This window comes from Bubalus bubalis, chromosome 23 (genome assembly GCF_019923935.1).
Source record: "Bubalus bubalis isolate 160015118507 breed Murrah chromosome 23, NDDB_SH_1, whole genome shotgun sequence".
NCBI lineage: Eukaryota > Metazoa > Chordata > Mammalia > Artiodactyla > Bovidae > Bubalus > Bubalus bubalis.
In genome coordinates, this window is record NC_059179.1 from 21005062 (window position 1) to 21019170 (window position 14109).

A 14109-nucleotide genomic window follows, 5' to 3' on the forward strand; every position below is an offset into this window, starting at 1 on the left:
CAGTTAGAAGATAACTGGAGGTATGGGGTGATTAGCTCTTGTGGGAGAGACACCAGGGGCAGGAGTGACCCCCTTTTAGGGAATTCCCTGGTTTCACAAATTCCACCTTACCTATCCAAATTCATTAAATCACTTCCTGGACAGCTTCGTAATACCTGGTATTAATAGTGAACTGCTAAATCATTGCTAAGCCCTAACAAAGGAATCTTGACTAACATACCAAACACCACTGGATGTTTCAAACCAGAACAGAGTCATGGCAGTTGCATAGTCTCACAGTATACCACAGGAATGGCCCCTACCTAATACATGACCACTGGGGTCACTGATTAGTTCCAGGCAGTAATGAAGCCCTGGTCTCTGAGGTCCCTCCCAAGAACCTGCCAGCAGTCATCCCAGGCATGGTTCTGGGTATCTGCTTCAGGTGGCAATTACCAACAGGAGGTCAGGACTGAGAAAGTAAGATCTGCAGGGGCATTCTGAGAGTCAATCAGAAGAGGCAGAAACTTCAGAGCCTGGAAGTGGGAGCACATTCAAGCCTTGAGGTCAGAAATAAGTGATAGTTTTAAACCACAAGAGTCGGAAAGAAAAGCCTAAACCAGAAAGTCTACAAACACTGGCAAGAAACAAAGAGTGGTCAGAAACAAAGACTGACCTTTGGTGCCTTAGGTGACCTTAGGATGGTGCGGGCTACGGGGACTGGGAGCCAGCCCAGGAAAGTTGGGCGGGGAGACCAGCAGGAAGGAAGGAGTTAGAGCTTTCCATCAGCCTTTATGTGCTCCGGGGATTGGCCTGGAGAAAACAAAAAGCACCTGCCTGGGAACTGGTCTCCAGCAGAGGGCAGGGTCTGATGCTGGATCCCCCTGAGTTACTGCTCAGTCAACCACATCACCACAACCTGCACAGGTTTCTCATTTTAATTCTCAACTTTTTTCTTCTGATTTGCCTGGATCTGAGTTCTGTTTATCTAAACCCCCATGGGTAGACGGCCCCTTTGAAAAATCCTGTCTTTTGTGTACAGAGAGAGTTTGCAAACCCTCGTTTTGGGACACGCTGATGGGCCATTTCTGAGAAGTTGTGTAAGCCGAAGTGCCTGGCAGGCTATTGTGTGGTTTCCAAGGCTCAAGGTACAGACCCCAGACGGTAGAAGAAAGGAAAGGGCAAGAGGGCAGTGTTGGCTCAGTGTTTCCTAATTAGCTATTGTAACAAAACACTACAAACTTGGTGTCTTACACAACAGAAATGTATTGTCACTCACTGTTGTAGAGGTGAGAAGTCAAAATCAAGATGTCAACAGGATTTGTTCCTTCTGAAGGTAACAGGGAAGGATCTACTCCAGGTTTTTCTCCGAGTTTCTGTGGTTTGCTGGCAGTCTTTGGCATTCTTGGCTATAGATACACAACATCCACCTCTGCCTTCGTCTTCACATGGTTTTATCTCTTATGTGCATTTGTGTCCACACTTCCCCTTTTCACAAGGACATCAGACGTATTGGATTAGGGGTCCATCCCAGTGGGCCTAATAGAGATGTTCTCTATTTGGTGAGAACTTTCCTTTAGAGACCCAGATCCAATCCCTGGGTGGGAACAATTCCCTGGAGAAGGAAATGGCAACCCACTCCAGTATTCTTGCCTGGAGAATTCCATGGACAGAGAAGCCTGGTGGGCTACAATCCATGGGGTCACAAAGAGTCGGACATGACTGAGTGACCAACACTTTCTTTTCACTTCTTTAGATCTTGAGACATGGTTTCCTGTTGTTTTTTGAGCATATTTATCATAGCTGATTTAAAATCTTTGTCAGTAAGTCTAACACCTGTGCTTCCTTGAATACAGTTTCCGCTGACCATCTTTTTTTTCTCCTGTGTACAACCCCATACTTTCCTGCTTCCTTGTATGTCTCACTTTTTGCTGAAAACTGATCATTTTAATTAGTGTAACAATTCTGGGAATACAAGCTCTCTCCTCTCCTTCCTCCACCAGGGCTTGTTGTTATTCCTCCTCCTAATGTTTGGTTTCCCAAACTAATTCTGTTAAGTCTATATTCTTTGTTTCATGTGGTCATTGACATTCCTGCTTGGTTGGCTTAGTGGTCAGATAATGACCAAGAGGTTAGAGGTTTCCTTAAGTGCCTGCAACCAATAAGTCACTCAGCCTTTGCTGAGAGGCTCTGTGGGAATGAGGGGTGGGGGGGCCTGTCTTTTTAACAAGCCAGCAGGCAATTTACAGTTCCATGTCAGTCTTTGTTGCCTGCTTGCCCAGAGTCTGAAGTTAAGCCAGAGGTAAGGGAATAAGACATTCTCAAGTCTTTCTCGGGTAGGTGTGCAACCCTACACATATGTATGACATACTTGATTGCTAGGAATATATTGAAGAGATCAAAACTCCCTATGAATATCTTATTCCCCAGATTTTTGTGAAGTTCTTGGTCAGTTTCTTATTTGCCCCAACTGTTATCACTGACCCAGGCAGCTGAGATGTTAAACAACAACTGCTGATTATTAGAGCCAACTCCAAGTCAGGCCCAATAAAGACAAGCCCTGTGAATGGGGTTTTCCAGAGGACTGCTAGACTGGTCAAATAATGACAGTTGTCCAGCAATGAGGTTTTGGGCATGTTCTGAACCCACACTGTTCCCTCCAGTAGCTGCTAGGTTACAATAATTGTAATTGGTTTGCTGTTGGTTTTCTAGACTACAGCAGATCTAAGGAGAGGGCAATGGAAATAGGGTAAATTAAACTATTACAAAGCTTACTGTTCTTTCTGAGATTTAGCCTTTTTTCTTAAATAAATGTTCCTTGGATTTTTGCAAGCCTTTGGTTAACTTCAAAGTTCTGGAAAATTTGGTTTTGATCATTTCTGGCCATTATGCTCATTGCTTTTACAGAAGGCTCAATTTATGGAGATCATTACTATTTTCACAGCCCAAGCTGTTTTACCTTTTCAGGGTATGCTTTTTAAAAATGCTTTAAATTATTTGAATTTCAAGCAGAACATTTTAAATTTGCACTCACCTTTTTAGTCAGTTCTGGGGATTATGACTCTACTGTTTGTCTCCTATAATCCTTAAAAGCTCTTTCCTGCTCCAAAGGAACTTAGAAGTTTCTGGAAATATTCTCCGTTTTGCCTTTTCTCTTCCAGTGAAATATTAACTCATCTTTCCTTTATTCTGGTATTTCTCAAAGAGATGCCCTAATAAATAGTATTTATGGAGTTAAAAGATTCCAACCTATACGTCTGAGATCTCTTGTCAAGGCCAACAAGATCAGAAAAGACTTCTCCCCTTGTTCATGGGGCTATGGCAGCTCTGTGCAGCTCTCTCCCTAACCTTTGATGTGTCTCCTAGTCAATGAGGACAGTGATGATGATGACTGTGGGCTGGTGCCCAGTGTGGAGGAAATCCCAGAGGACGTGGCCTCCTTGTCCATGAAAAGAGAGAACGATCTTCATCGAACGCTGAGCCGCAGGTTGGTCATCTGTTCAGCTGGCAGCCCCCATTACTTCCATAGTTCCCCTTGATCATTCTCTCTCTTTTTTTTCCCTGAGTGTCCACATGGATGCTCCCCAGCTCTCCTTTTGCTTCTGAGCATGGGGAGTAGGGTTGGGGCGGTGTGTTTCCCCTGTGATCATCTGCTCTGAAGTGCACTGTGATACAAACAGAACGACTGTGACACCTGCTTCCAAGAAGACGCTTGGAAGGAAAACTTCCCCTCTCAATCTTTCAGATCTAGGTCCAGTAGCAGGCGTCTGAAGTCCTTAAAAGACTCCTTGAAAATTCGGAATGCGAACATCCTGAAGGAAGAGGAAGAGCCAGTGAGAGGACAAAAGCTCATTAAGAAGGAATTTGTACAAACTGGAAAGGTGAATGCCACAGTAAAAAGTACCATCCGTTAGAGATGATAGAAGGCTTTTTAAGTTTGATGCTTTGAATACATGTCTATAGAGGAATATGCCTTATGTGCTCTGCCAGCCTTTAAATTTATCATTGAAATGTTAGCAGAGGCTCTAGGCGCTTTATCAAATCGTACTTCCATGAAGAATGACACATGTCCTGTGAATATCTTCATACCACACTTCACGTAGTGAAAGCAACAAAAATGAGATGCAATTCTGGGAGCCAGAGAATACCAATCTATCAAGCTCATAGCACACAGTTCAAATTAATAAAACTTAAGACCAAGCTCTTAAATTTAAGGTCTTAAACATTAATAAAGCAAGGTCTGTGGTATAGCCTTATCTGTCCCACTCTGTTTTTATATCTGTTCCTCTTAATTTCATCTAGAAGTTCATTAATAATCTGATGGTTATTCACCCTGCATTATATTTCAGCATTGATTATTATCTTGCCCATATAGAAATGTGATCCCTTACCAAATTTTGCTACCTGCTATCCACTTTTCCAAAGCACTGCATTCCCCCATGATTGATATTCTGGTAATTCCTCACCAAAAGTCAATAGTGTGTGTTTTTGCTCAGTTGTGCCTGACTCTTTGTGACCCCATTGTCTGTAGCCTGCCAGGCTCCTCTCTCCAGGAGATTATCCAGGCAAGAATCCCGGAGTGGGTTGCCATTCCATTCTTCAAGGGATCTACCCAACCCAGGGTTGAATCCGGGTCTCCTGCATTGCAGGCAGATTCTTTACCATCTGAGCCATCAGGGAAGCCCAAAATGCCAGTAGGAATTCTACTAACACTGAGGTGGGGGCTTTGCAGGTGAAGTTCTCCATCTACCTGAAATACCTACAAGCAATAGGATGGTGCTCAATAGTCTTCATCCTCTTGGGGTTTGTGATCTATTATGTGGCTTTTATTGGATCAAACCTCTGGCTCAGTGCTTGGACCAGCGACTCTAAAAAATACAATGGCACCAACTATCCATCCTCTCAGAGGGACCTGAGAGTTGGCGTCTATGGAGCTCTGGGAGTTGCACAAGGTATGTGTGGTGGCTACAACAGCTGTCCCCGCGACAGTCTGCCAGGCCCACTTACTTTGCCTCGACTCGGGAAAGCATTTGCCACTGTGTCCCCCGCGCAAGTCTCCAGGGCTCCCTGCGCATGGTGCTGACTACGCTGCTTCTGTTTCTAGGTTTCTTTGTGTTCATAGCGAATATCTGCAGTGTCTATGGTTGCAACCATGCATCAAACATCCTTCACAAGCAACTGTTGAACAATATCCTTCGAGCACCCATGAGTTTTTTTGACACAACACCCATAGGTCGGATAGTGAACAGGTTTGCTGGTGTAAGTATCTCAAGGGCTGTAAGACGCATTGATGGCTGAGGATCTTTCTGTTTCTGACAGGGAAAGAATTCTCATTTTCCCCTAGACAACACTGGGCAGTTCCAGTGCTTTGGTCCCACTCAGCATGCAGATGTTTCTGGAATAACCTTGTGTGTGGTACTAAGGGTCCTGGGGATACAGGGATGAACAACTGTGGCCCTTTAAGTAGGTCACCAATGAATGAGGGAGACGGCCAAAGAAATAAAGGTTGATAATAGAATGTGGGGAAACCAGGAACAACAATGCGCGCAGTGGCGTTCTGGGAGTATGAAAGTGTGACAGGAAAAGAGGTACCGGCTGCGTCTGGATGACCGAGGGTGGGAAAGGTCAGAAAAGGTGAAATTTAAGTGGTAGAAGTTAGCCAGAGAGATGGTGCGGGGAGGGGTGGGCCGGTGGTGCTGGAAGCGGGATGTGAAGGATTACCCTGCAGAGGGAAAAACACAGGTGAAAGCGGAGTCATGGTTGTGACTGCGGGGCAAGCCTTTGCTTGGTCGCTGCTTCCAGTCCTGAAACTCCCATCTTTGATGCTTTACAAATAAGTAAACGAGGTCTGGGTTATGGAATCTTGTGATTTGAATGGAGTTCTGGAACACTGTCTCCATCGGCTGCAGATTCTAGAACGCTTAGCATTTGTTCATTCAACATTTACTGGGTACCTTCTATGAGCCAAGGACTGTACTGGGGGTTGAGATGCTCAATAGATGCAAAGGTCATAGATGGCTCTCTACCATGCACCAGACTGAACTCATTGCTTCTTAATGAATATGAGACGGAAATTTCAGGAACAGAGGAAACCAGACAATTCAGAGTAATATTCAACTATCACCAAGAGAATTTTCAAACTTCTGTTTGTAGAAGAGGGCGCACATTTTTAATAACGTCTTAGCAACTCTGAGCCCTTATGTGTTTGGTCTTATAGCAGACACAGAAAGTCTAGCTCCCAGCCTACAGCCAGGTTTTGGGGACATGGCGACTGCTTAAAAAGTGGGCTGGCCCCCACTTGTCACCTTCCTCTGCAATAAAAATGGTGGGCCTGATATCATTGGAGACAATTTACATCGGCTTTCTTCTCTTAATAGAGCCTTAAAAAGGACATAATTTTCAATGGGGAGATTTCTCACAGGAATTTTTCAAAGATTGCACACTCTTTTCCAATGTTGTAATATATATATGTATTATGCATGCTCATGGACTTCAGTCGTGTCTGACTCTCTGTGGCCCTATGGACTGTAGCCCATCATGCTTCTCTGACCATGGGGATTCTCCAGGCAAGAATACTGGAGTGGGTTTCCATGCCCTCCTCATAACTGTGTCCAGGGTTGAGAGAAAAAAGTTCTCACTATCACTTCTGAGCAGATTACTTTTGACCATTAACTGGCATAGATTCTCCATCCTTCCTACCTCCCCTACCTCCATCTCTTCTTAAAGGCTCAGCCATCGGCTCCAGAAGACCTGGGAACTAACTCTCCTTTATAGTCTGAGTCATCTCCACACAAAACTCAGCATACAATTAATGATGGTTTCCTTCTTCATGCAAAAACAGTTAGCAAAATATGACTGTTGCCTAAGTAACTCAATATAAGTTCTCTGTGTTTTCTTTTTCAGAAGATTAATTCTGTATATACACATATAATTATTTATATATATAATATGTATATAGGTATAATAATACATATTATATATGTTAAACATGTATACTAAATTATTATATATACATTTTATAAATATAAAATAGATATTATATATAATAATACATATCATTATTTATTTGGAATGTGGGAAAAAGGAAACTATCATTAATTGTATAGTGAGTTTTGTGAGGGAGGTGGCTCAGACCATAAAGGAGAATTAGATTCTGGGTCCTCTGGAGCAGGTGGCTGAGCCCTTAAGAGGAGATGAAAGTAGGGGAGGAAGGAAGGATGGAGAATTTATACCAGTTGAGGGTCAAAAGAAATCTTCACAGAACTAATAGTTGGTGAGGGTTTCTTTTTTTCTCTCAACCCTGGACAGTTACTTGCATTCTGATGTGACTAAGCAAATTCCCTGCCGCAACTGAGAAGGTGTCAAATGTCGCAGGCATTCATGAGCACACCATCTCTCCTCCTGTGTCCCTAGGATATCTCCACAGTGGATGACACCCTCCCCATGTCTTTACGCAGCTGGGTCTTGTGCTTCCTGGGCATCATCAGCACGCTGGTCATGATCTGCCTGGCCACTCCCATCTTCGTCGTCGTCATCATTCCTCTTGGCATCATTTATGTGTCTGTTCAGGTAGGTTTGGAAATGGCTAGGTTTCCCTTCTTCTCTACTCATAAAAGCTTAAGTTCTTCTCTTGTGTTTATGGCTAGTCACTCCCCACTCCTCGAGCATCTTGGTCATTGAGTCAGATATTAACATACCGTCTTCACAATGGTGAGGTGGTCAGTGGCTTCTAGAAGAGGTGTGCTAAGGCCGCTTCCTTGGTTGGCTTAGGTTGATCTACTTGGAGATGTGCCTCAGCAGGAGCCCAGTCTCTTCACTTCAGGGCAGTTCTCCTTTCACTGGGGTGTCTGTGGCGGGGTGGTGGGTGGGGGGGGGGGGGTTCAGGCTCAATTCCAGTGTGGTCTTGAGGGCAAAAGTAGTTTGATAGCCAAGCCTCAAGGAAAACTAGAGCAAGTAGAAAGGGCTCCATGCCTGCAATAAGAGGAAGGAATGAGCGGAAGGAAGCTGTAGAGAGAATTCTTGTCCCAGCAGCCACCTTTGGGATAAATTGATCACCTTGAGAAACCAATCCTGAAGCCCTTCAGCGAAGGGCAGCCTTGTGGCTGTGGTAAGTTTACACTGCTGGGCTGTGTTGAGCTCCTCAGGTACATTGTCATCTCTGTCAGGAACAAACCAACACATAAGAGGCAGGATATTTGAGGAAACTTCCATGTATAACATTTTGAATTCTGACTCTCGCATGCCTAGCTCTTCCCTAATTTCAACAAATCCTCTGGGCTTCCCTGGTGGCTCAGACAGTAAAGAATTCACCTACAATGCAGGAGACCCAGGGGGGTTGGATCCGCTGGAGAAGGGAATGGCTACCCACTCCAGTATTCTTGCCTGGAGAATTCCATGGACAGAGGAGCCTGGCAGGCTACAGTCCATGGGGTCACAAAGAGTCAGACATGACTGAAGCATCTTAGCACGCATGCATCAGCATACCTTTCTTGAGCCACTTATTGCCCATCTCTCCTTTCCGAACCCCTTGTTCCACAGCTGCATTTATCCCTTTAGAGACCATTTTTCTAAAAAAAAAAAAAAAAAAAAGACCATTTTTCTCACTACTGTCATTTAGAAATATGTGCAAAAAAGAAATATGTGCAGATTCTTGGGAGCATATGGATTAGGCTGACAAAACTCCTTGGAATATTCCAGCCTCTAGGGCTGTGGCATAGTGTCTTGCTTTCATGCTCCCCTGTTCCCCACCAACCCCAGATCCTTGCATCGTCCTCTTCCTCTGAGCCTCTCTCATCTCTCCCCTAGTGAGAGACCAGATCAGAGCTGCCTCTTGTTCAGATGTAGGCTCTGGCCTCAAAGTAATGAATGTTGGTCATGGCCATGAGGGAAGAGATAACAGCATATGTGATGTGATCGTGTGACAGATTCTTCACTTTTTTGGGTCCAGATATTTTATGTGGCTACTTCCCGCCAGTTGAGACGACTGGACTCTGTCACCAGGTCCCCAATCTACTCTCACTTCAGCGAGACTGTGTCAGGCTTGTCTGTTATCCGAGCCTTTGAGCACCAGCAGCGATTTCTAAAGCAAAGTGAGACAGCGATTGACACCAACCAGAAATGTGTCTTTTCTTGGATTACCTCCAACAGGTGAGACTGCCCCCAGATATTCACCCAGGTATGTGTGCTTTGGAGTTCTGTGCATTTGACATTAGCTGTGGGAGGGTAGGCGTGGCCCGAAATGTGAAATTCACTCTGGCCAAACACACCTATCATGTGAGAAGAGAGGAGAAAGCATAAGCTTCAGAGTCAGACTGGTCCCTGTATCTGCTCTGCTACTTCCCAAGCTAGGGGAATTGTCTTGACCCCTCAGGAAAATCTCATTTTTTTTTTTTTTTTTACAATGGCTGGAACACAACCTATCTCATGGGCATATGGAGGAAGTTACATGACACTGCTCAGCATTTTGTAACACAGATTCTGTCCAAGTGCTGGGTAAACCAGACATTCTGTTTGCTTCCCTGAGAGTGGATGTGTGGTTGTCCATAGGCAGGACAATTTTTGTAGGTGGGAAAGAAGCAGAAGTTGGAGGGAGGAGCGCTGGAAAATTTTGGGTAAAATCAGTAATGACAGAAATGAAAAACTCAAATCCTGTGAGGTGAATCCAAAAAGGCTGCGCAGTCTTGGTTCCTCCAGCTTCATTAGACCTTGGCGTGTCCTTGGAAGAGGATCTTTTTCAGGAAATGAAAGCCCTTGAGTGGTTTCTACACTGTCTTGCACTGTGAAGGGCAGGCTAATGATGCTTAGTATTATTTGGAACGTGAAGAGGTCAGAAATTTGATTGTAAAGATCTTTTATATCTTAGATAATTTCCAAGAAGGAAAGAGCCATTTTTCTGTTGGATGCCCCTTGTAAAATATGTATCATATTTATTTGTAGGTGTGCTAGAATTATTTGTACAAATTTGGGTAAGCACATTTTACTGGGAAAGTCAGTTTTTAAAAATTGCATCAATCTATATAGTATTCAGTTCTCTACAAAGCCCGACATATCTCTCTGTTATCAGCTCATACCTAACTTCTCTCCACCTCCTATTTTTTCTCCATCTTTTTAAAATCATGAAATCAGACAGGGTACATTGAACTTTCCTGTGGTGACTTTTTTCTAACCTTACATATGAATTCTTTATGCCATTGTTTACCATGCCTAATCAAAAGAACTCATTTGGAACATTTTTTTAAAGTGCAGATTCCTAAAAGTCATTGCCTGAATCTCCTGGGGAAGAGTCCATGAATTTTTGGCACAAATCTGTATATTTTTAACAATTGCCACCAGATGATTCTTATGATTTGGCAAGTTTGGGAAGCACTGAAATATAGGATTCCCTTAGTTTAGCAAACTCTTCCAATGTCTTTAAAAATGCAATTTATTTTCCAAAATCCAAAATTTAAAAGACTTTAGGAAAACATGTCATAGTTAAACTGAGGCACCTCCTAAGAAGACAGTCCTACCAACTCAAGCCCTCTCAGAATGCTCTGGGAGCCCCGCACTTGCTGGGCAAGGTACGGAAGGTGGCACCTCTCAGTGACCTCTCTTTCTCTGGTTCTGTTGCCCTCCAGGTGGCTTGCAGTTCGTCTGGAGCTGATTGGGAACCTGATCGTCTTCTTTGCATCCTTGATGATGGTTATTTATAGAAATAACTTAAGTGGGGACACTGTGGGCTTTGTTCTGTCCAATGCACTTAATGTGAGTCTGGTTGGGAGTTTGGTTGAATTAATGCATTATTCTTAAATGCATGGTATATCCTAGACTAATTTAAGAATTAGTCTAGGTTATACCATGGAGTCCATGCTCTGGATTCCTTTTTAGATCCAGATAGACCAGGAGAGACTGAGGTTCAAACCCTGTCTCCATCTCTTACTAATTGTGTGACCCATGGACATGCTCCTTAACCTTTCTAAGCAGGTGCTGGTGTCATCTGGGAAACTGGATATATATTTTGTTGCCCTGGGGAGTTAAGAAAGCAATCTCACATGATTCAATCTAATAGTTTCCCATCTCTTTGCCTCTTGATTATAGTTGAAAGAAAAAATAACTATTTCTTTTATAATATAGCAGTAACCAGAAAGTCTTTTGAACAGTAACTTCTACGTTTATTTTGTTAAATCACAGAATAATTGGAGTTCACTTGAATGAATATAGAGTCTAATAGAACTATATAATGCATCCCCCACTTGACTAAGGGATAAATATCAGACATTATTTCTTACCGCCTAAGACAGAGACTGGCACCACAGTAAAAGTTTAATAAATAATACTCATTTAATGAGTCATTTGGCCATCTTTTGTGGAAACTTTCTGAACTAATGTTTTGGGGGTCTGCGTAGCCACCAGCAGGCTCTACATGGTGCTGTTTTCAGTTGGAGTCCATAAGACCCAAAGGTGATCATGGTGGAAAAGGACTCTGTCATTCACCAGAATCACCGGGTTCCTTGTGCCACTGCCCTTTCATCCCCTCGGTTCTAGGCTTATTAACCTAGAACAGACAGGGCAAAGAGTTGGAGAACTATTAGACTGAACCAAAAGAACATCATTCAGATATCAATAGTTCATATGGTCCAGCCGACGCCAAGTGGTTGCCCTTAGTCCCCAGCCTCTTGAGCTTTCCTGTCTCTACCTACCATGTGCTCAACAAAGATTCCTGAGAGTATGTGCCAGGCCTGTGTTTTTGCCTGTAAGAAGACTGCTTCTGAGAAGCTTGCCTCTGAGTGACCCTCAGATGCCCTGGACTCTGGCCCAGGTCATGACAGCCATCTCCCTGTTGGTTAGATTTATCTCTGTAATGGCAGGAAGGCACTTGAGTTTACTTGGGTAAAAGAGGACAGGGGTCCACGTGGATGTCCCACCTTGAGGGTTGGCTTCTCAATTGAGCTGTTGTTAATGGAGAGCAGAGAAAGGCAGCAGCCTTTTAGAAGGCCTGTTCCTACCCCGTGTCTTTCCTTTTGCTTCCCCCATTGGAATGCTGCCCCTAAACTCTAATGACTTATAGGTGGGAGAGCCAATTTCCGGTGCCACGGCACTAACAGCCAGCCTGTCTAGCCTCAGTTCTGGCACCAGGCCACTCCAAGCCCCTGGTGTCTTTCCTGTGAGCACCACAGAGTTGAGCACTCAATGGTCCTCCCACCATTTGATGCACTGGCCTCATTTCCTCCTCCAAGGAGGTGTGGATTGTCTCTTATCCTCCTCCTTGCTGTCTTGTAGAGCCCGGCTTAGTGCTAGGTACCGAGGAGGCACTAGATTGACCTTGTGGTTTGACTAGTTGGGTTGGTTTGAGCCTCAGATGATCATCATCTGGTTTCTCTGTAGATCACACAAACCCTGAACTGGCTAGTGAGGATGACGTCAGAAATAGAGACCAACATTGTGGCTGTTGAGCGAATAACCGAGTACATAAACGTGGAAAATGAGGTAAGGAGGAATCAGAGGAACCCAGGAACAAGGCCAAAAAAAAAAAAAAAAAAAGCTGATGCTTTGAGAATGCATCTATCTAGAGATTTCACACAGGGTCATAAAGGTTCTCTGGAAGTTTCCCTTGCTCAGACAGAAAGGACCTAATTTTTTTAAACCTAGAATAGGTAATTGTTTGGGAGAAGTCAGGTCTTGGGATTGCATCAAGTTAAATGGTGGCTTCATTTTCAGAGCAACCTCGTAGCATAGGGTTTCTTTACTTGAGTAAGGTATAAACCTTCTCAGCCATCCTGGTGGCTCAGATGGTAAAGAATCTGCCTGCAATGTGGGAGACCTGGGTTAGATCCATGGGTCGGGAAGGTCCCCTGAAGAAGGAAATGACTGGAAGAACCAGTCTAGTTCAGTCTGTTCAAAGCAGATGCTCAAAAGTGGCTGGGACACTGCTACTTACTCTGTACTGTGACATGAATCCTAGGAAGGGATGGTTGAGTGAACTGTCACCACATAAAGCACTTTTCCTCCTGTCTCCTGGCCAGGCACCATGGGTGACTGATAAGAGACCTCCAGAAGGTTGGCCCAGCAAAGGGGAGATCCAGTTTAGCAATTACCAAGTACGGTATCGACCTGAGCTGGATCTGGCACTGAAAGGGATCACCTGTGACATTAAGAGCACGGAGAAGGTAGGTGGAGCTGAAGAAAGGCCTGGGTGAGTCCTTGTGGACATAGAAAACCATTTCTTCATTCAGTTGAAGTGAGAAGGTAGGAACACTTCCAATGCCTTGAGGTGTAGGGACAAAGTGCCACCACTAGAGGGCAGGATATCCACACAGGATCAAACAGACTTACTGAGCTCCTAAGGGCTTTCTTGCTCAGCCTCCCCCGGCCTCCCAGTCGGCACCCTCTCCTCCTGTGGCAGATGGGCTTATTTCCTATAAGCCTCAAGGCTTACAGAGGAGAAGTCAGGAAGCACAGACCTGGGGAAGGAACTGGTGGAACGCCTGTGTGGAGGTTGTCCCTGCAGAGAGAGTGGGCTGGTTGTCCTTCTGGCGTGCAAAGTCCTAGTATGGTGTTCTTGTTCTCTGAGGACTTGGGGTCTGATACAGGGCCAAAAATTGTCTGGGCAACGGTGCTTAGGTCTGTAACATGCTTAGGTCCACGTTCTCAGACCTGATGGCAGGCCCAGTCCTTCCCTTCTCCTCACGTCTAAACAAGATTCTTAAAAATCGATTAATTTCCAGGAATAATTGTAACAACAGATGTGTTCATTTCCAGTAGTCAATGTAGCCGTCAGCCAGCTACAAGTCAGGGGGTAGGGTGGGAAGGCCATCCTTTTCTGACATCTAGGCACTTTTTTTTTCCCCCGCCAAAACCACAATCAGTCTAACATCTTAAGAGATGCAGTAGCTAATCACTGTCTTTTCCACTTGTGAGTATGAATGCCCAAGGCTAAATTGTTGTCCCCAAGAATTATACAATGAACTAACATGCAAAAAACTGTATTTACAGATTGGCGTGGTGGGCCGGACAGGAGCTGGGAAATCGTCCCTGACAAACTGCCTCTTCAGAATCCTAGAGGCTGCAGGAGGCCAGATCACCATTGATGGGGTAGACATTGCTTCCATTGGGCTCCATGACCTCCGAGAGAAACTGACCATCATCCCCCAG

The 14109-nt window shown here is 44.4% G+C and overlaps 1 protein-coding gene across 15 annotated transcripts in view; it reads left to right on the forward strand.

The window, feature by feature from the left end:
• ABCC2 (ATP binding cassette subfamily C member 2) overlaps positions 1-14109 on the forward strand; it is a 79609-nt gene that overhangs the window by 59090 nt on the left and 6410 nt on the right. For 14 of the 15 annotated variants that reach the window (XM_044934897.1, XM_044934899.1, XM_044934889.2 and 11 more), the window contains 10 exons: positions 3346-3466; positions 3725-3860; positions 4712-4931; positions 5084-5238; positions 7393-7548; positions 8927-9126; positions 10596-10722; positions 12343-12444; positions 12981-13124; positions 13951-14109. In XM_044934897.1, coding sequence (XP_044790832.1) covers positions 3346-3466; positions 3725-3860; positions 4712-4931; positions 5084-5238; positions 7393-7548; positions 8927-9126; positions 10596-10722; positions 12343-12444; positions 12981-13124; positions 13951-14109 — 1520 coding nt within the window. The remainder of the gene's footprint in view (positions 1-3345; positions 3467-3724; positions 3861-4711; positions 4932-5083; positions 5239-7392; positions 7549-8926; positions 9127-10595; positions 10723-12342; positions 12445-12980; positions 13125-13950) is intronic. The other variant, XM_044934901.2, reaches the window with a different exon arrangement.